The sequence below is a fragment of the Rhodotorula toruloides genome (assembly GCF_000320785.1).
Source record: "Rhodotorula toruloides NP11 unplaced genomic scaffold Scaffold41, whole genome shotgun sequence".
Classification (NCBI taxonomy): domain Eukaryota; kingdom Fungi; phylum Basidiomycota; class Microbotryomycetes; order Sporidiobolales; family Sporidiobolaceae; genus Rhodotorula; species Rhodotorula toruloides.
The window spans coordinates 1-19,939 of record NW_015623001.1 but is presented as its reverse complement, the minus strand read 5'-3'; the positions used below and the strand labels follow the sequence as shown (position 1 = coordinate 19,939).

The window sequence follows — 19,939 nt, the reverse complement described above, 5'->3', positions numbered from 1 at the left end:
AAACGATGTTCGCCACCCGCCCCATCGCACGCCGCCTCTCCCTCACCCTCGTCCACCGCTCCCCGCTCCTCCCCTCCGTCCCACGCCCGACCCACCTCCCCTCCCTCTCGACCCTCCCAGCGCGCCCCTTCTCCACCACCCACATCTCGAGGGACACGCATGCGCCCAGTAACAGCGCTGCGAGGGACCCGCGCTGGAGGAATGGGGAGAAGGTGACGTATGACGAGTTGAAGCCTGTCACGCAGATGCCTAGCGATGTGAGTTGCGCACGTTCTTGCTCTCGCTGTTGGAACGGATGAAAGGAGGAGGAAACTAAGTGTTGGGATGTTGAGCTGACGCGGTGCGGTTGTTCCTTGTCGCGCGCAGGACGTCCTCATCGTCGGTGAGTTGCCCTCCCACCGATCCAGCCAAGCAGGACATCTCAGAACTAACTCGTACGCACACCCACAGACGTCCGCGAACCCTCGGAAGTCGCACTCGGCTCGATCCCCTCCTCCGTCAACCTCCCCCTCTCCGTCTTTGAGAAAGCCATGTCGCTCGACGAAGGCGACTTTGTCAAAGAGTTTGGGTGGCGCAAGCCGGGCAAGAGTCAGCCGATCGTGTTCTATTGCAGGGCGGGCGCGAGGGCCCAGACGGCGTTGGATTTGGCAAAGCACAAGGGGTACAAGTAGTGAGTTCGCGTCGAGCGTCCCTCTCTCTACTCTGGCGTGCTCTCGGCGCGGAGTACTGATTCGTCGATCTGCGCTCCCACAGCCTCCGCAACTACCAAGGCTCGTGGCTCGACTGGGAGAAGCGCGAGAAGGAGTCCAACCCGCACGGCGACGACTGAACCCCCCTCTTCCCGTTCGCCCGTCTCGCTTGGTCGTGAATGTACTGTAGGGCGTCTCGTTCTACATCTGCATGTGTCGCGCAGGCCAGGGACCGGGTTGTGCGAGCGGGTGAAGGCTGCTCTCGCTTCGTCGCTTGTCCTGCTCCTTGCTCGCTCGCTCCTCGCTCGATTCGCCTCGCTGCGCCTCGTGCGCACCCGTATTACACTCCTACACACCCACTCGCCCCTGCCAGCCCGTTACAAGCGCCCTTTTCGTCGTCCGTTGGGCGAACAGACCCCCTCCAACGGCCGCCTTCCTCTCTCTCCCTCCTTCCACTCACTTTCCTCCCTCACTCACCGCGCACGGCTCTGGCAGCCCTCGCTTCTGACTCGCACTGACTCACTGAGCACTTTACACCCGCGCGATTCACACGGAAGGCAAGTTGTAGCGGCGCACCGACCCCTCGCTCTCAACTCGCTCGCTCGCTCGCTCGCTCCCGCCACAAGGTTGTGACAAGATGCGCCCCGCGACTCTCGTTCTCTCGCTTTTCTCGTTTGCGCTCGTCGCGGCTGGCTCCGCGGTCGCTGTCGACGGAGGAGGAGGAGGAGGTGAGTACCTTTCGCCTTTCCTCGCTTGATGGACGAGGGACGGCTCGGACGGCCTCGGATGACCTCACTTCTAACTCGCAACGACTCTATAGTCTACTCCGAGCCGCCTCGCCCGCTCCCCAGTCGGTCGAACGAAACTGACCCGCTCCCTCGCTCCCTCGCGCGCGCAGATCCCTTCGCGCTCCTCAAGCGTCAGCGCGGAGGAGGCAGGTTCCCTGGCGTGCGCCAGCAACTTGATGGGAAGTTGGACCCGGGAAACAAGGGCGGGCAGGGGCAGGGTGCGTCCCCTTGCTCGTCTCTCTGCACGTCCCGCTCCGTCCTTCGGGCTCGCGCGGCTTCGCGTTGGCTCGGAGATAGTTCGCTGGGACCTGCACTGACAAAGAGAGTGGATGGTGAGCACAGGCACGACCAACCCCGCCGGCACCGGGTCGCAGCAGACCAACTCGACGTCTGGCTTGCCCAAGGGGATCGTCGACACCGGCGACCCTCAGAAGAACCTCTTCGTGCGTTCGGCTCGTTCCTTACCTGGAACTCGTGCTTTTCCCCCTCCGCTGCGACGACGGTCGGAGCGAGGAGGATCACAGCACGTCTCCAGCTTCGGACGGCTGACTTGTCTTTGCGCAATTCTCTCACACGTTCACAGCTCGACCCGAGCCAGATCGCCAAGGGACTCGCGCAAGACGGTACGACCGGGGCCGGCAGCGAAGCAGGTGCGTCCTCGCGCTCATCTCTCCGTCTCGCCTCTCGTGCTCCGCGAAGCGAGCTGAGCCGTGAGGTTGTGTCCTACGCGCGCAGGTGTCGTCGCGAGCGCCACGAGCGTCAACAACTTCATCAATGCCTGCTTGCTGAGGACTGATTTGGTGCGTTTCGTTCACGAGCGAGCGAGTCCAGGCGAAGCTCTGCACTGACCTTCGCTACTTGCTGAACGCGTGGGGACGCGTTATGCAGCCCCTCACGAACGGGAACCAGGGTGCGTCCGCGTTGTCTTCACTCATGTCTACTCACGCTCCACACGCCGAGGGAATGGCGCGGGGCGGTTCCCGTTCCCTCGTCTCCTTCGCTGACTGGTTCGCCTGTCCGTCTTTGCGCTCGCTTCGCGTCGACCTGCGCAGTCAAGGTGCGTCCTCCTCTCTCGCACACTTCGCGAGCGCCTCCGCCATCATCCCGCTGACTTCGCCTTCGTCCCTCCCCTTCCTTCCGTGGTCCTCTCACTTTCCCTCGCGCAGACCGGCTCGTGCAACGCCGTCCCGATGGGCATCATCGCCGCGCAAACCAAGATGCCGTCCTGCAAGTTTGTCAACCCGAAAAACTTGGACACCCTCCCCGCCAACCAGGACTTTGAGGTGCAGATGGCGATCAACAATGTGCGTTGTCCATCGTGGACCTCGAGCTCCCTCACTTGATGCGGAGAGCGAGGGAGCTGACTGAATTTTGCGGGCCGCGACGCAGCTCGTCACCGGCAACTTCGTGCGTCCTACTCGCTCTCGGGCGGTGTCGGAGCTGACCATTTCCTCGGCTCCTGCTTGCAGGTCAACGCGCAGCAGAGTGAGTGCGGCCACGCTGCGCGAAGGAGCGGCTGCGAACGACGCTGACCGTCTCTCTAAACCATCTACCCGCTCCTTGCAGACTACTTCGCCGGTTCGTCCCGTCCGTTCCCTCTTCGCTCGAATCGGCGCTGAATTCGATCGCTCCTCCGCCGCACAGCCCCGCAGAATGTCGACCAGAACGGCGTCATCATCGGTGAGCCTCGCCGACAATCTCTCCTCCTCCAGCTTCGAGCTCACCCACTCCCGCTCGCAGGCCACTCGCACGTCGTCATCGAGCCGATCGACTCGCTCACCACGACGACCGTGAGCGACCCGACCCAGTTCGCCTTCTTCAAAGGCCTCAACAGCCCCGCGCAGAACGGCATCCTCTCAGCGACCGTCACGGGCGGCTTGCCCGCCGGAACGTACAAGCTGAGCTCGATCAACTCGGCGGCCAATCACCAGCCTGCTTTGGTCGGCGTCGCGCAGCATGGGAGTCTGGACGATGCGGTGTACTTTGTGAGTCGGGCGTGCTTCCCCTGGATCGGTCGAGCTTTCTTCCGAGCGTGATGACTGATCCCCAACTACGGCCGCCCTACAGACGGTCGCCGACAACGCCAACGCCGCCAACGCGAGCGCTGCGAACGCGAACGGCGGCTCGAACGGCAACGCCAACGGCAACAACGCTGGGCAAGCTCAAGGACAGGCTCAGGCGCAGGCGACCACCTCCGTCGCCAACACCGGCAACAACAACGCCGGGCAAGGCCGAGTGCAAGTCCAGCAGGCTCAGGCGGCCACGACCGCCGCTGCGAACAATGTCGGACAAGGACAAGCGCAGGTCGCCGCCTCCTCCTCCTCTTCGAGCACGACGACAACTTCGCCTGCTGCGAACGTCGGACAGGGTCAGGCGCAGGTGACGACGACGAGTGCGGCCGGTCAGCAGGGTCAGGGTCGTTTCGGTGGGTTTGGAGGTAGGAACGGACGCAACGGTGGAGGCAGGAACGGTGAGGATCGCTCTCAACACATCGCCCGAATCGCTCAGCTTTGGAACGAGTTGAGCTGTATGCTGAGTGACGTCCGCTGACCTGTCGTCTTGCCACGCGCGCAGGCTCGAACGCCTCCTCTACCTCGTCGTCTTCGGCCACCTCGACCGCCTCGCTCGCGGCCCGCTCTGCCCTTCCTGACGCCCACCCGAACGCCTTCTCACAGCGCCGTCACACCAACCGCGCCCGCGACAGCAAGTACAAGCTCGAGAGGCGCCTCGAGGCCCTCCTCCAGGCTCAGCAGCGCGCTTGATCCTCCCTTTTCCGTCACACTCTCTCGCTTTCGTTCGCTCGTTTTGTACCGCTTGTTGATGACGGAGGCGGGCTGGACTCGCTTCTGTTAATGGTTGTGTAGCTTTGCAACGCTTTTGTTCGAATCGGGTTGAGAAGGTCACCGGGTCGAGGAGAGCGTCGACGACGGCGGCTGTTCTGGCTTGTACAGCTCGCCGGCTTGCAAGCTGACTACCAGTACTCGTTGGGAGCAAGGAGCGGCTTGGGCGAGTCAGCGAGAAGAACGCTTCACCTGCGTTGCCTCTTCGCATCCGCCCTCTCACTTGTTCGCACGATGCTGTGGATCCGCTCGCTCGTACACGTTGTTGGCGCCTTCTTCTGCATCGCTGCACACGACGTACAAGCTCCGAGACCCTCGCACGACGCAGACACGACGTCCCAGCCACCGACGACCGCAGCTCGAGCGACAGTCGCGGAGACGTCGCACCCTGCCTCGAGCGCTCCGCACGACCACGAGAACGACCTGGAACTGTGGAACGAAGTCGCCTGTCGAGACATCTCCCTCGCATCAGACGCGCCGCCAACCCCGTCAACCTCCTCCTCATCCCGCACTCCGCGACTTCCGCCTGAACTTCTCCTCCAAATCATCGAGCTGGTCGTTGAGGTTCCCTTCAGCAGCGATGTCGAGCGCATTCGTGCGACAAAACCGCCCCTGGAAAAGCCGTTCCCGCTCACGCCTACACCGTACGGTACGCTCGCCAACGTTTGTCTGGCGTCCCGCGAGTTCTGTCGTCTCGCACAACCAGTCATGTACCGCGATATCGTGATAACGGCAGAGTCGGTAACGCCCTACAACAACCTTGTCAGCCCGCACCCTCTCCAGACTCTCCAGATACGCGAAGACCTCGCAAGTCAAGTCAAACAACTCCATTTCGTCTCGTGGAAGTGCTATTGCGTTTGCCGTGGCATTCACGGCTTGTCTCCTCCATTCTTTCCGTTGCTTCGGAATCTGGAGACGTTGGTGATGCCCGAATGTACTCTGCGACTTGGATTCCAGGATGCGAATACGCGCTGGCTTTTCCGCAAGGCGTTCCGTTCTCTGCCTCGTCTTTCGACTCTGATTGTGATGAAGGAAGACTCCTGGTTCGGTCCACGCAAACCCTCAGGAAGACGCCCTTGCGATGGCTCCCTCCCTGAGAACGGTGTCTGGTACCCTGACGGTAGGAAACAAGCCTTCGACCTCACCCCTTACCAGCAGTAACTCCCGTTGCAACATGGATGCGCTTAAGAAACTTGATTCGAACTCAGTGAGACGGTGCAAGGGCAAAGCGAGTTCATCCTCGAGCGAATGCGTGCCCAGCAACCGGTGCTTGTCTTACGCCAGGAGCACCTACTAAGAAGCTAGCCCGACGAGAGGCACGACTGAGAGAGACCGAAAGCGCAAAGCAGCGTTCGAGGACGGAGGACGGCTTACGCAAGGACAATGACTTTGTGCTGCGTTTCAGCTCGCTCTACGTATAGACAGTCTAGAAGCGGAAGACCTGTTCGCCAGCCCCATAGCGTCAGCTTCACCTCCGCCCGAATGAACGAAAGTCGAGCGCGAGGAGGGAGAGGGACGCACCTGCTCCGCCGAGTAGCCGAGCTTCTTGAGGACGCTGTTCTCGTCGAGCGGGCCCTGCTCCTTCATGCTCTGCGGAGGCGGAAGCGGAGGCGCAGGCGAGATCGGCGGCGAGGATGAAGACGGGAGACACGGGGAGAGAATCGTCAGTCCCCGCCGTTCTCAAGTGAGGCAAGCGGCGCAGGGAAAAGAGCGCACCTTCTTGGGTCCCGAAACAGCCTTGACCTGACCAGGAGGGCCGCCTACAAGCACGAGAAGAACAACCGGTTGATCAGCCTCGGACACCATCGTCGCCAAGAAGGACGCGGAACGCACAGACAAAGATCTTGACCTTCTCGCCCTTGTCGGGCGTCGTCCCAAACTCCTTGAGCGCGTCGGTGATGACCTTGTCCGAGACGTAGCCCGTCGGGCCGTTCCAGTTCTTCGGCGGCTGGTCGAGCGTAAAGACGACCTTGAACTGGTCGGGCTTCTTGGCGGCGAGGCTGTGCGTGCATGGATTAGCGCAGAAGAGGCGGAGGGAGAGGAAGTGAAGGGGACGCACTCCTCGAACTCCTTGCGGAGAAGGATGTCCTCCTCGGTCACGTTTGAGAAGATGAGCGTCGCCTTGGTCTTGTCCTCGGGGTTGGCGCTGCAGGGAGAGGAGCGTGAGCACTTGCACAGCCAGTGGAAGGAGCGACGCCTACGCACTCAATCGCCTGGAGAACCTGCCACCTGGAAACGAGCGAGCGGAATGAACCGGTGTCAGCGAGACGTTCTGGTTCGAGTGAGCACAACATCTGCGCACATGGGCGTGATACCAGATCCACCGGCGATCATGCTGCGAGGCGAACGGGTCAGCGAGACGAGAGAACGAGAGAGCGCGGCGGAAACAGCTGAACGCACGCGACCGACTCGTACTGGTTCGGCTTCCACGGGTGCTTGGGGATCGGGCCTGTACAAGCACAATGTCAGCTCGCACATCAACGGGCCACCAAGCGAACGTGGCGAACGCACCCTTCATCGAGATCGAGTCTCCCGGCTTGAGCTTCCACAAGTACTCGGTGAACGCGCCGCCCTTGTAGTGCTTGATCAACAACTCGAGCTTGTCGGTGACGTCGGGCGCGGTGACGGGCGTGTAGGGACGGATGACGGGCTTGCCCTTGTCGTTGAGGCCCTCGCCTTCCTTCGCGGCTTTGCAGACGAGAGCGGAGGCGACGGTCAGGCCGGAGGAGGTGCCTTCGGGGAGGGCGAAGACGAAGCGGCTGGTCTGTAAAAGTGTGCACAAGTGAGCCGCCGATTCGACAAGAGAGGGCATCTTGCCGGGGCAAGTCCTGACGAGATGTCAGCTGTAGAGACGGCGAGCTCGCGACGCACGTTGTGGTTGTAGGGGATAACCTCGACAATCTTGAAGCTCCTGTGTGGTTGAATGCGGAGCGTGAGATCGAGTCCAAGTCAAAAAGCAGTGTTCGCGGCCGCACCTGAACTCGTCGGGCGAGAGCGCCGACTCGCCCTTGACCTTGACGCCGCCCTCCTTGGTCGCCTCTGTTCCCTGGATCTGCGCGCCTCCCGATCCAGCACCGAGCGCACCTCCGCGCGCGGTTCCGGCCTTGGCCTGCTCGTCGGCGCGGAGGGTGGGGTTCTGGGTGTAGTAGTAGACGCCGCCGCCGACGAGACCTGCGCCGAGGATGTAGGGCGCGAGGTGCGAGACGGACGACGAGGGTGCGGCCGAGGATGCGTACGAGCGGGTGGAGGAGGGGAGCTGCAGAATGGCGACAGCGCAGTCCGGGAGGGCGGCGGAAAGGCGGGTATGAAGGCGGGAGTCATGGCATCGGATCAAGCATGAGAACCATGCAGCAGGAGGCGTGGTCGAGAAGTGACGGGGCCAAAGGGTCAGTTCGGGGAGGAGAAGGTCGCGCGACGAGCGAGAAAGGACGCACGGCAGTCCGGGTGCCCCTGAGGGTGTTGGCAGCGAGACGTGAGAACATCCTAGCAATCAAGCGAGCTCTAGCAGGAAAGCGAGCGAGTGGTGGAGCGGAAGAGAGTCGTCCTCATCTCTCGTCATCGAAGCGAGCGACGACAACGCTGTCCGCTCGTCCTGCTTGACTGGTTGTACCTTGAGTGTGCTTGTACGGCTTTCTAGACTCGGCTCCACCGTTCTCCCGGCTCGAAACGCGACCACCGCCGTCCACGCCGTCCTCTCGCCGAACACGGGTTCCGATCCAGCTCACTCTCGCGGGCCGGCCTCGCTCGCGGGATTGGAGAAGAGTTTGAGACTGTTTAGGGACATTGGGTGAGTCGCAAGTCTATCCGACAGGATGTCGTTCTTCCAGCTCGTGCGGACGGTCCTCGGGGCGTCGTCTCGCGCTTCTTGTGCGTTGGACGGGCGTGGACAGACTTTGGAAGGCTCAAGTATGCGACGTAGTATGCTACGGACGCCCAGCGACACCACTCTTGCCGCCTCACCACCGACACCTCCTCTTCTCGTTGCGGAGCACCACGCTGACCCTCGCTTTCCCGCTCGCTGGAGCAGCCAGTCGTCCCTCTAGCATCAGCAGAAGACGACGGACGCGATGTCAAAAACGGCGACCGACCGATACCAGCGCCAGCTCCAGCTCCTCCTCAAAGAGCCCGGAAACGACGAATGCGCCGACTGCAAAGCTCGCAATCCGCGCTGGGCGTCGTGGGACCAGGGCGTCTTTCTCTGCGTTCAATGTGCGTCGATGCATCGCAAGATTGGGAGCCATGTCACAAAGGTCAAGAGCGTCACGCTCGACAAGTGGACGAAAGAGCAGGTCGAGGTGTGTGGGAGCTTTCTGCCGTGGCTGGCCGCCCCCTTCAGTGTGGCCGATGACTCACTACAAGCATCGCTTCCTCCAGAACATGCGCAAGCTCGGCAATGTCAAGGTGAACAGCATGCTCAACCCAGACGAGCGGCGGCATCCGTGAGTTTCGCGTTCCCTGCTTTGCCTTCGATTGTTTATCGAGTCCTTTCCGCCAGGCCGCCTCCGCAAGACTCGGGCGACGAGCGAAACTCGCAGCTTGAGCGGTTCATCCGGAACAAATACGAGTACCGGACTTTCGCTGCACCTGCATCATCGGCGAACGGATACTCGAACGGATCGACCGCTCCACCGCGACCAGCTGCGCCTGGTTCCTCCTTCACCTCGCCTTCGACCGCGGCAGATCCGGTACCTCCACTACCGCGTCGACCAGCTCAACCTGCCTCCTCCGCCTTCGACGACTTTTCCTCCGCCTTCGGTCCTCCCGCCGCCAGCACGTCTTCCTCGCAGCCTTTCTCTCCCGGTCCTACCCTTCCCCCTCGACCGCCTCTCTCGCACGTCGCCGCCTCTGCTCCCGCTCCCATCGCCGCCCCAACACCTCGCGCAAAATCCGTCCGCTTCCCCGAAGCTCCTCCAACCTTCATCCCTTCTCCACCCGATTCTGACGACGAAGACGATGTCGAACCTCACACTTCTCCCCCACGCCCTTCCCTCCGACCTCGCGCCCGCTCCGCCTCCGCCCACCCTCCTCGAAAGGGCATCCTCCGATTCCGACCAGGCGGCAACGACGAGATTCTCGTCGATTGGGCCGCCTTGACGTCCCCTCCGCCCGGCGCAGACGGGGAGGACGAAGAAGATGTCCCGCTTGCGAGTTTGGGAGCGTTGGGCATGAGGGGCGCGCAGGTGGGGATGGCAGCTGTTCCCGCTCCTCAAGGCGGTGGATACATCCCGTATCCTGGGACGGGGCAGCAGCAGGGGATGTGGGCCGTCCCGTATGGCGGACCATCTGGGCAGGGTCAGGCAGCGCAGGGAGGGAACCCGCCGCCTGTCGCGCCGCTGCAGCCGCAGTACACCGGCTCGGCGAAGGGATACCTGCATCAGCAGCGACAGCAGCAGGCACAGGCTCTTCAGCCACAGCAGACAGGCACCGGTATCGACGCTTTCCAGCAACTGTTCCAGCCACCAGCTCCGTCGCAGCCGCAACAGTCGCATCAACCGCCTTTCTCGCAACCTCAGCAGCAGTACTCGCAGCTGCAACTCGCGCAACCGCAGGCTCGGACGAATCCCTTCCATGCGCACCTCTTCGCGAGAAACGCCTACTCGCCTTCCCCTCAACCTCCTTCGTCTGCACCATCGCCCCAGCCGCCTCAACCGCCTCAGCAGCAGCAAGCGCCTCCTCAGCAGCCGCCGCTACAGCAACCTCCTCAGCAAGGCCAGACGGCGAAGACGATGAACGATATCTGGGCGGATCTCGACTTGCTCGGCGGGTCCAGCTTCTCCTCCGCGCCTCAACCTTCAACGTTACACCTCCAGGCGCCGTCCTTCGGCAACGCGCCGACGCCGTCTCCATCGATCCAACCGAACCCTCCTGCTCCCGCTCCCCTTCGACCGCAATTGACCGGCTTCGTCCCGTCCTCCTCCTTCGGCCAACAACTCGCTCGCGAGTCATCTCCCTTCCCTCCCTCCGCCTCACTTACCGTGCCAAACGCGACAGCCGGCTCGTCGCGCTTCGCCTCTCCCGGACCGTTCGACACGCCCCAACCCCTCCAGCCACAACGAACAGGCTTCGTACCCTCTTCCGCGTTCGGTCAAGAACTCGCGCGCGATTTTGGCGGTGGAAGCGGTGCGCCGAGTCCGGCACTCAATGCACCGGCGCCTGCACCGCTTCAACCGCAACGGACGGGTTTCGTACCGAGTTCGAGGTTTGGGCTTGAACTGGCGAAGGAGTCCGGTGGGAATGCGGCGAACGGTTCACTCCTCGGGACGAATGGTGCAACGGGAGACGGGCGGAGCGTCTCGCCGGCGCCGTTCGACTTTACCCCTTCGCCCGCTCGAACACCTCAGCCTCCGACGACGAACCCGTTCTCGACTTTCTCTTCCTCGCTCAACGCTGCGCTATCGCCTTCGCAACCCCCTCCGCCTCAGCAGCAACAGCAAATGCGGCCAAACCCGTTCCTCCAGCCTCAATTGACCGGCTTCAACCCGACTCAGCAACCCATGCGGCCTCAGCAGACCGGCTACTTCCCGACTCCTCAACAACAAAATATGCCGCCACAGATGCAGATGGGTTTGCAGCCGCAGCTGACGGGCTTCCAGGGAGGAGGAGTCAGACCACCCGGAGGAAACCCGTTCCTGGCGTTTGGGCAGGCGAATGGCGGGCAGGCGGGGTGGCAGCAGTAGCACTGGAGTGTGAAGGAGTAGACGGTGGCGCTCGGGAACTCGTATATTATTCGACGAGGAGGTTGATTGTCGTTTGTTCGGCGAGAGACGTCATCCGACGCGGCGACTGCACACTTTCCGTCGCAGACTCGCTGTTGGCACTGGACACATCTGCAGTGCAGAAGCTCGTCGTAAAGCGAGCGAACAGAGAGACCTTGCAAGTTGACCCTCTCCTCCTCGTCGCCTGTCCAAGGTCAACATCGTCACTCTCGCTGCTCTCGCTCCATCCGCGCCAAACACACTCGCCGAGAGCCATGGCGACCCTCGCATCGCTGCTCGAGCAGTCCCAGCGACTGCAGACCTCGCTCGCGTCGTCCTCCGCACAGCCAGGCGTCGACCTCCCCGCCATCCAGCTCGGGCTCGACCAGATCGAGAGCCAGTCGCGCAGGATCGCTGGACGCAGTCTCAAGGAGGCGCGCCAGACGGGCAACGCGTGAGTCTCGCCTCTTGTTCGTCGAGGAGCAGTTGGCCTCATCAGGATCAAGTTGGACGAGGCGGATGTGGGCGAGGGCGGCTTGCGGAGCAGTGCAGTGGGCAGGGGTCATCAGGACACTCGGCTCGAGAGGCTTGGTGATGCGGACAACCCAGCACGAGCGGTCACCCTGTCCACTGAACTCACCCTGTCCTCATCCCCTCCTGCAGAGCCTACTTGCTCGCTTCAGGCGGAGTCAATGCCGAGCAGCTCTCGTCCAACATCAACACCGTCAATGTCGCCGGCACCTTTGAGCCGCTCGTCCCCCTGAGCGACACGGACGTCGAGGTGCGCTTCCTGCCTCGTCCTCCTTCCATCGCGCGCTCACCCGGCTATCCTGCAGGGATACATCCGGCACACGCACGAGCAAGCGATCATTTCCGCCATCGAAGAAGGCCGCCGCGCGACCACCTCGGACTTTTACCGCAACCTTGATGTCAAGATGCGCCGCGACTGGGAGAAGCAGAAGGAGAAGCTGTTTGAGGAGCTGGGCCGACACCAGCCTGCGGCGGGACCGAGTACGGAGACCCCTCGGCGCGGTGGAAGCGGTGCGAGCGGCTTCGAGCGTGGCGTGAGTCCTGCTGTCGTTCGGTTTTCCTGCGATGTCGCTGACATCCCTCGCACAGTCCCCCATGACCCCTCTTCCTGCGACTTCCGGCTCGCTTCAGATGCACTCCAAGATGATGCGCTACGACCGAGTCATCCGCCGCCTCAACGAATTCCGCAAGGAGGGTTACGCGTTCGGTCTCGTCTCGGCGCTCGGAGAGGCGAGCATCGGCACGTCCGCGAGCGACTCGGTGCGGCTTGCTCTCTGTTCGCTTTTGCAGAGCTTCGCTGACTTCTCCTCGCACAGCGCTCCGCCCAGGCGACCGAAACATGGCGCCTCCTTTCGCACCTCGTCCAAGAACGCGACGTCCTCAATGGCGAGTTCCAGCGGACGGCGCTGCAGGAGCGTCAGTATGCCAAGGCGTACTTGCTTGCCGATCAGGAGAGTCAGGATGCGGTACAGGTCAGGAGGATGATCGGAGACGGTGCGAGAGAGTACCTCGAAGAGCAGTGCGTCCCAGTCCTTACGATTCGGCTGCCTCTGCTCTTGAGAAGCAGTGCGCTGATCGCGAAGGTGTATCCGTCGCACAGATTCCTCGCCTACGTCGAAAAGACGCTCGCCTCGCGACCGACTGAAGCGGCTCTCGGCGGTGACCCGTCCATCCAGAACAAGATTCGCGCTTTCCTCAACGTCAAGTACTCCAAAAACGGGCAGTGGTCGAACCAGGCGCTCGAGGTGCGTTCTGTCCAGGCGCGTGCGATACACTCGGCTGACGAACCCGCCGCGCAGATCGCCAACAACACGCCTGTCTGGGCTCGCATTTACTACCTCCTCCGCAGCGGACACGCCAAGGAGGCCCTCACGTTCGCCACCGAGAACGAGTCGGCGATCCAGAAGCTTGAGAAGAGCTTCGTCCCGTACTTCAAGGCGTGGCTCGACTCGCCCGACCGGCGCCTCCCGAAACTCCTCCGCGACCGCTTCCTCGCCGAGTACAACCAGCGCATCCGCTACCTCACCGACACGTCCGACCCATACAAGCACGCGCTGTACAAGCTCATCGGCCGCGTCGAGATCAACCGTCGCAACGTCCCCGGCGTCACGCAGACCACCGAGGACTGGCTCTGGTTCCAGCTCAGCCTCGTCCGCGAGACCGAGGGACAGGGCGAGGCTCCGCACGAGAAGTATGGCCTGCGCGACTTGGCGGCCGTCTTGCGCAAGTTTGGCGAGCAGCACTTTGACCCGAAGGGAACGAGGCCGCTCCTCTACTTCCAGGTCCTCCTCCTCAGTGGGCAGTTCGAGCGGGTGCGTCCGGCGATGTGCTATGTCGGCTGTCGCGGTATGGCTGGCTGACTGGTCGCGGATCGTCTGTTCCACAGGCCATCGCGTTCCTCCAGCAACACTCGCAGTATCAGGCCGACGCCGTCCACTTTGCGGTCGCCCTCGCGTACTACGGCTTGTTGCGTGTCTCGCCGAGGTCGAAGGCTGCGGACGTCGAGCTGCGTGAGTGCGGGATACTCTTCCGCCCGAGACTTCCGCTGACCTTTCCTCCCGCAGTCGTCGACGGCAACACCGACACCCCCTCCATCTCCTTCGCCCGCCTCATCCACCGCTACACTCGCCTTTTCGCGCACTCCGATGCCGCCGAAGCGCTTCAGTACCTCTACCTGATCTGCCTCAACGCCGACCTGCCATCGCCGCGAGGTGAAGACCAGGTCGCTCTCGCGCACGACTACGTCCGCGAGCTCGTCATGGAGACGAGGCAGTACAGCCAGCTGCTTGGAGACGTGCGGAACGACGGGACCAAGGTGGTGAGTCCAGCTGCGTCTGATCGCTTGACTACTCGCTGACCCGCCTTACACGCAGCCCGGCCAGATCGAGCGTGACCTCAAGCTCCTTCACCTCGCCGACTCTCGCGCCTACCTCTTTGGCATCGTCAAGTCCGCCGCCGAGCGCGCCGACCTCGAGCTGCGTTTCAGCGAGGCGATCCTCCTCTACAACCTCGCCGAAGAGTACGACGCCGTCATCGCCGTCCTGAACGTCGAGCTCGGCAACTCGCTCTCGAAGCCGTCTGTGCCTGAGAACGGCGCGAGGCAGAGTCGCGGAGGTTTCTTTGCGGATGCGAGCAAGGGGACGGTTGGGATGGCAGCTGGCCAGGAGGATGTCGCGCAGGTTGCACGGAGCATCCTCGAGCACTATGATCGTAGTGCGGGCATGGGAGGAAAGGTCTCGAGGCGGAGGAGGGAGACGTGCGAGGTGTTGATGCGGTTGAAGGAGGCGATGGGCATGTACGAGCAGGGCAAGCTCGAGCAGGCGTTGCAGGTGCGTGCCGCGCCTGTGCTTGCCAGTTCGTGCGCCTCGCAAATGCTGACATGCAACCCACCTCGGCCGTCCGCAGACCATCGAGTCGACGAACCTCATCCCGCTGCACTCGGACCTGGTGCACCTCATCCGCGCCGCTGAGGATCTCAACTCGGTCGACGACGCGATCGTCCGCAACCTCGACGTCGTCCTCGTCGCGACGATGTCGATCCTGTACAAGCTCCACCAGCAGCTCAAGGACAGCCCGTTCGGCGGCGACCAGTCGCGGCAGCAAAAGATGCAAGAGTTGCGGGCCAAGGCGCGCAGCCTCATGATGTTTGCCGGCATGGTGCGTTCTCTTGTGACTCTCGCTGTATGCTCTACGCTGACCTTGCACTGCTCGGAAACAGCTGCGGTACCGGTTGACCGCGGAGACGTACAGCCAGCTCATGCGGCTCGACACCTTCCTCCACTGAGCTCCGCCGCGTTCTGCAACGATGCCTATCGCACTACTATCGCCGTGTGAGGCTCTGCAGACGATAGTCGGCCGTCGCTGGCGGGAGCGGGTGAGCCGTCGTCGCCAACTCGGCCGCTCTCACTCGGACAACTCGCTCGTTCACGCTTCCACTCGCTGTGTGCTTCCGCGCTCTTCTCAGCTGCACCGTACACTCGTCTGCCTCACTGCTCAAGCTCTGTCCGGCCCTCCCGCGTCGTCGCCGTCTCGCTCAACTTCAACCCCACCTCGACACCTCCGACCTCGTCTCTTCGCCTTCACACCGCTTCTAAGGCCTCACTAGCACACTCAAACTCCCGCGATAATGTCCAACGTCACTCTCGTCTCGCACCCCATCGTTCAGAGCAAGATCTCCGAGCTGCGCAACTCGCAGACCTCATCGCACCGCTTCCGAGCCCTCATCAAAGAGATCACGACCGTGTTGGGCATCGAGGCGACGCGGGATCTGCCGTTGAAGGATGTGCAAGGAGTGAGTGGGCGTCTCGCTTGTATCGGGTGTGATCCTCCTTCGCTCGCCTCGACACCCCACATGCACTTCAAGGAGACTTGGATGTCGCTGCCTTCGCCTTCGAGGCCTGACGGTGCCTGGGTGTCGTTCTTCAGTTCATGTGCTGACCAGAATGCTCGCACAGCTCCAAAGTCCTATCGACAGCTACACCGGCAAGGCTATCGCGCCCAAAATCGGCTTGTCGCCCATCCTTCGCGCAGGAATCGGCATGACTGATCGTGAGTCAGCTCAGAGCTCTCTCCTGAAGCGGCTGCTGACGATGGAGGCGCCCTCGCACAGCCATGCTCGACCTCTTCCCCGACGCATCCGTCTTCTACCTCGGCCTCTTCCGCGAAAAGGTCTCCCTGCAGCCCGTCGAATACGTGCGTGTCACCTCTCTCAGTGCACTATTCGTCTGCTGACGGAGTTCGCGGCCCGCAGTACCAGAAACTCCCGCCTCAGCCTACTGTCGACACTCTGTACCTTCTCGACCCGCTTGTCGCGACTGGCGGCACGGCCATCGCGGCCATCTCCATCTTGGTGAGTGTTTGAACTCGCAAGTGTGGGCGTTCCTGCCGGGGACGGCGCTCGAGGATACGGACTGACCCCCTTTTCCCCCCTTCCCCTCTTCGCCTTTCCACCTGCTCATCTTCCGCCTCACAGCTCGACTGGGGCCTCGACATCTCGCAAATCAAGCTCCTTTCGATCCTCGGATCCAAGCCTGGGCTGGAAAAGGTCGCCGAGGCGTATCCAGGACTGCAGATCTTTACTTGCGCGGTAGACGAGGTCGTAAGTCGGCTTGCCCTTCTCTCCGTCACTTCTCGCTCGGGCGATGCTGATCCGGCGGGTCGATCCTCCAGCTCACGGAAGATGGCTACGTCCGGCCAGGCGTCGGCGACACGGGCGACCGCCTCTTCAACACCAAGTAGCCTAGCCGTGCATCATAGACGAGTCTTTGCTGTAACATTCTCTCTGCATTGTCCTTCACGAGCATACGAGAAGTGCACTCCTCCAGAGTAGCGACCAAGCTCTTTGCGCCAACCAGACACAAGTCCGTGTCAAGCGTTCCTTCCAAGCTCAAGCTACGCCTCCTCGCCCTTCGCCTCGCCACCGTCTGCCTCATCACCATCTTCGCCATCGACCTCCTCCAAGCCGCCCTCCTTCCGCACCTTCGCGACCTCCTCCTCGTTCGCGCGAAGAGCGTCCTTCTCGTCCGGGTTGATCAGCGCCGACGAGACGAGCAAGACTTCTTCGAGCTGCCAGACCGAAGAGCGTCAGTTTACGAGAAAGCAACCGCCGGAGAAAGTGAGACGAACCTTGCGGTACTGCGCGAGCTTGGCAGACGGGTGAGCGAGTGCGGATGGAAGGGAAGCGAGGGTCGCGATCGTCTTGCGGAGCGCTTCGAGGGCTGCAAGGTAGTGAAGACGTCAGCGAGGTGTTGGAGCCAAAGCGCGCTCGGGAACACACCCTTCTCACTCGCCTCCTTCGCCTGCTTGACCTCGTCCGCGTCGAGCGGAAGCGGCGTGACCTCGGCATCCTCGTCCTCCTCCGCCTCGTCGCCGGCATCGGGCCGATACTTTGCCTCGACCGCGTCCTCGAGGAGGATGAACTGCGACGCGAGGCAGTCGGCCTCGACGACGTCCATCAGGAACCGCCAGAACGGCTCGCGCTCCCTCGACTCGTCCGACATGCACACCCACGGGTGCTCGCGGACGTTGTCGTCCTCCTCATCCTCATCGTCGTCCTCGCCATCCTTCTTCGCCGGCAGCTCGACTCCCGCTGGCTGCTCGAGCACCGCGCGAATCTGGTCGAGGTTCTTCATGATGCGCGCGAGGGTTTCGGCGCCGCCGGCCTCCTCGGGATGTCGCTCGGCGAGAGGGACCCACACCGAGTACGCGCGGAGCCAGGCAAGGACGGCGTCGTCTTGCGAGACGAGCGGGTGATCGAGGAGGAAGATGAAGCCAGGACGGGACTTCCACTCTGAGGAGCGCGAGGACAACAGCTTCGTGGCATCCTCGGCGCGCCCGGCGGCGAGGAGGGCGTCGGCGAGGTCGACGATGCAATGCGCGTACTCAGCTTCCATGAGCGAGATGAGGGTCATCCGCGAGCTCTCCTCCTCGATGTCCTCGCCATACATGTCGTGCAGCTCGTTCGCATCGAGGACGCCGTCGACCAGGAGCTCGAGTCGCTCGTGAGCCGCCTCGAGCCAGCCTTCGCGCGTCTGCGGCTCGCGCAAGTCCACCTTGCGCTTCTTCGTCCCCTGCGCATTCTTGACGGCCGAAGGCTTGAGCGCGCCGTCGGAGGGTTCGAAGAGGGCGCCGAGGTAGTGCAAAGCGAAGCCTTGGAGGAAGAGAAGGTGCGCCTCGGTGAGCGAGCCGTTCCACTCGAGTCCGAGCGCCTTGAGCTTGTCGTCGCCCGCTTCTTGCCGCCTCTTCCGCACCTCCTTGAACGACCTCGGCCCCTCGCGGTTGTCCTGGCGGTACTCGCCGGCACTGTGCTCCTCGATGAACGGCTCGAGGACCGCGCAGCCGTGGAGGATGCCGCGCAGGAGGTTGCGGGCGTCGTCGGCGCGGTCAAAGTCCATGTCGCCTGGCGTGAGCGAAGTCGGGAAGGGGTACAAGATTTCGAGGACGTTGGCGCGCAGTTCGAACAGGTCGGCGAGCGTGAGAGCGTCTTCGTCGAGCGGCATCGTCTTTTCGGCATTGAGGGCGGGGCCAGCTGCAGCAGGCGTCTCGGTCGGAGCGGCGCGCTTGGCCGAAGCCTTCAGGCCTTTCGGTTTCGGGGGCATGTCGGCGGGGGAGGGCGAGTGAGCGGAAGGAGAGGTGAAAGTCGAGGTCGTGGAAGGCTGTATCGTCGTTCAGCCAGAGCGGGGGTCAGTGTCGAGTCCTGAGGCCCTGATAATCCATTCGGTGTGTTCTCCGAGGCATCCCAGGCCGTTCACTACGCGCAAAGTCCTCGAACCCGTGCTTCGAGGAGAAGGCGGTCCAGCGGGCCAGCGAGCGAGTGGGGAGGCGTGCCGACTGAGCGAGCAGCTAAGAGACGTACTATAGGCAGTCTGACCAGTCGAATGTAGCAGTCTGAGCTGCGTGAAGCGATGAGAGCGAGGTGCAGGAGTCGAAGCAGACGAAGGTCGACGGTTGTCCCGCAACACCCTCGCCAACTCGCGCAGACCATGTTCAAAAAGTGCGTGCACACTCTCAGCAGTACACTAGACACGGCGCCGTGCTGACTGGCCTTGTCTGCCTTGCTCCCGCTCCCCTCGTCGTCCTCATCACTCGTCGGCCGTCATTCCCGCTGGACCCGCTCGTTGGGACGCGCAGCTTCACGCCGAAGGAGCACATTGCCGGAAATGCGCCGATGAAGTCGTCGGCGCAGCGACAGATCCGCGCCAAGCTCCTCGAACAGATCCCCTTCCTCTCGCAACCCGCTGCCTTCCCCTCGACCTCGTCCTCCGCCGCTCCCGCAGCTCAGCCAACGCCCGCAGCGCCGCACAGTGACGACGAGGACGACGAGGACTCGGGGAAGAAAAAGGGAAAGGGCGGGAAGAAGGGCAAGGGTGCGGGTCCCGGAGGAAAGGGCGGCAAGAAGAGCAAGAAGCACGACGTCGAGGAGGAGGCGCCCGCTGCGGGGGCGGATGAGGGTGCAACACCGGCGGCGGACGAGGAGCTGACGGTTTTGGACCTGATCTGGCCGAAGAAGGAGACCCTGTCGCTCATCAAGTGGTGCGTGTGGGTGTTTCGTCTATCTTCCGGACGCTGTGCTAACTTCGCTTTCTCGTTCACAGCCGAGAACACATCTCGATCTACGCCGTCCATGGCGAACCCCTCTTCTTCCAGCATTTCGACGGCCCCTTCTACCCGACCCTCAAGATCCTGCATCGCTGTGCGTCCGGACGAGCTCCTCCTGATGGTCTCCGCTGACGTGCATCGTCCCCTCGCAGTCCCCGACATGCTCCCGCGAGTAGGCGTCGACCGAGGAGCGATCAAGTTCGTTCTCTCGGGTGCGAACATCATGTGGTGCGTTGCGACGGCTTCGTCTCGCTTGACTGTCGAGTCTGGCGAGCATTCCCGCCGATCTTCTGTCTGCAACCAATCGCTGTCGTCGCATTGCTGACCCGCTGCGTTGCAACAGCCCCGGCATGACCTCCGCAACCGGCTACCTCCCCCCCTCCTCCGCCAACATCCCCAAAGGCAAGCCCGTCGCCGTCCACGCCTACGGCAAAGAGAACGCCCTCGCCATCGGCTTGCTCGCCATGTCGACCGACGAGATTCGCGAGATCAACAAGAACATCGGCGTTGAGAACATTACGTTCCTCGGGGACGACTTGTGGAAGATCGAGAAGCTGTAGGCGGGCGTAGAGGGTGATGTATTGCAGGGTGTGCGACTACAGCGGCGACTCAGGCGAAATGGAACTGTGGAGATGCGGCCGAGTGCGTGAGGATCCTGCTGAACGTCCTTCGCTCGCGACGATGGTGGACCACTCGTCGCCCGGCAGTGCAGCGGCGAGAGCATACGACAGCTGCACGCAGCGCCGTAAGTCAAGTAGCTACCGCGAAGTGCCGGGGTTAGGGTTAGGGTTAGGGTTAGG

General features: G+C 62.7%; 9 protein-coding genes across 9 annotated transcripts; 7 read left to right on the top strand and 2 right to left on the bottom strand.

The window, feature by feature from the left end:
• Nucleotides 1–5: 5 nt before the first annotated feature.
• RHTO_06458 (endoplasmic reticulum protein) lies at nt 6–829 on the top strand (the record flags this gene model as incomplete). Its single annotated transcript, XM_016420119.1, has 4 exons — nt 6–257; nt 367–382; nt 451–670; nt 754–829. The coding sequence occupies 4 exons, from the start codon at nt 6–8 to the stop codon at nt 827–829; spliced, it is 564 nt and encodes a 187-aa protein (XP_016269434.1).
• A 977-nt stretch (nt 830–1,806) lies between these two features.
• Nucleotides 1,807–4,239, top strand: RHTO_06457 (uncharacterized protein; the record flags this gene model as incomplete). The annotated part of the gene is made up of 11 exons (XM_016420118.1): nt 1,807–1,920; nt 2,061–2,127; nt 2,213–2,277; nt 2,644–2,781; nt 2,867–2,884; nt 2,947–2,962; nt 3,044–3,055; nt 3,122–3,157; nt 3,218–3,462; nt 3,545–3,947; nt 4,052–4,239. 11 exons carry the CDS (start codon nt 1,807–1,809, stop codon nt 4,237–4,239), a joined length of 1,302 nt encoding a protein of 433 aa, XP_016269433.1.
• Nucleotides 4,240–4,551: 312 nt separating this feature from the next.
• On the top strand, nt 4,552–5,478 carry RHTO_06456 (uncharacterized protein; the record flags this gene model as incomplete). Its single annotated transcript, XM_016420117.1, has 1 exon — nt 4,552–5,478. One exon carries the CDS (start codon nt 4,552–4,554, stop codon nt 5,476–5,478), a length of 927 nt encoding a protein of 308 aa, XP_016269432.1.
• A 265-nt stretch (nt 5,479–5,743) lies between these two features.
• Nucleotides 5,744–7,799, bottom strand: RHTO_06455 (cytochrome-b5 reductase; the record flags this gene model as incomplete). The annotated part of the gene is made up of 12 exons (XM_016420116.1): nt 5,744–5,758; nt 5,839–5,907; nt 6,034–6,077; nt 6,151–6,317; nt 6,377–6,463; nt 6,523–6,546; nt 6,620–6,652; nt 6,718–6,766; nt 6,829–7,081; nt 7,189–7,228; nt 7,293–7,573; nt 7,752–7,799. 12 exons carry the CDS (start codon nt 7,797–7,799, stop codon nt 5,744–5,746), a joined length of 1,110 nt encoding a protein of 369 aa, XP_016269431.1.
• A 585-nt stretch (nt 7,800–8,384) lies between these two features.
• On the top strand, nt 8,385–10,994 carry RHTO_06454 (protein of Arf GTPase activating protein family; the record flags this gene model as incomplete). Its single annotated transcript, XM_016420115.1, has 3 exons — nt 8,385–8,612; nt 8,692–8,756; nt 8,813–10,994. 3 exons carry the CDS (start codon nt 8,385–8,387, stop codon nt 10,992–10,994), a joined length of 2,475 nt encoding a protein of 824 aa, XP_016269430.1.
• Nucleotides 10,995–11,287: 293 nt separating this feature from the next.
• RHTO_06453 (nuclear pore complex protein Nup93) lies at nt 11,288–14,826 on the top strand (the record flags this gene model as incomplete). The annotated part of the gene is made up of 12 exons (XM_016420114.1): nt 11,288–11,466; nt 11,676–11,793; nt 11,849–12,076; nt 12,132–12,302; nt 12,359–12,561; nt 12,643–12,787; nt 12,842–13,354; nt 13,429–13,552; nt 13,607–13,860; nt 13,916–14,371; nt 14,448–14,699; nt 14,761–14,826. 12 exons carry the CDS (start codon nt 11,288–11,290, stop codon nt 14,824–14,826), a joined length of 2,709 nt encoding a protein of 902 aa, XP_016269429.1.
• Nucleotides 14,827–15,168: 342 nt separating this feature from the next.
• On the top strand, nt 15,169–16,280 carry RHTO_06452 (uracil phosphoribosyltransferase; the record flags this gene model as incomplete). Its single annotated transcript, XM_016420113.1, has 6 exons — nt 15,169–15,333; nt 15,497–15,590; nt 15,652–15,734; nt 15,793–15,891; nt 16,015–16,140; nt 16,212–16,280. 6 exons carry the CDS (start codon nt 15,169–15,171, stop codon nt 16,278–16,280), a joined length of 636 nt encoding a protein of 211 aa, XP_016269428.1.
• A 153-nt stretch (nt 16,281–16,433) lies between these two features.
• Nucleotides 16,434–18,139, bottom strand: RHTO_06451 (uncharacterized protein; the record flags this gene model as incomplete). The annotated part of the gene is made up of 3 exons (XM_016420112.1): nt 16,434–16,607; nt 16,668–16,759; nt 16,819–18,139. The coding sequence occupies 3 exons, from the start codon at nt 18,137–18,139 to the stop codon at nt 16,434–16,436; spliced, it is 1,587 nt and encodes a 528-aa protein (XP_016269427.1).
• A 384-nt stretch (nt 18,140–18,523) lies between these two features.
• Nucleotides 18,524–19,699, top strand: RHTO_06450 (translation machinery-associated protein 20; the record flags this gene model as incomplete). Its single annotated transcript, XM_016420111.1, has 5 exons — nt 18,524–18,534; nt 18,672–19,073; nt 19,136–19,233; nt 19,292–19,367; nt 19,483–19,699. 5 exons carry the CDS (start codon nt 18,524–18,526, stop codon nt 19,697–19,699), a joined length of 804 nt encoding a protein of 267 aa, XP_016269426.1.
• Nucleotides 19,700–19,939: the final 240 nt, after the last annotated feature.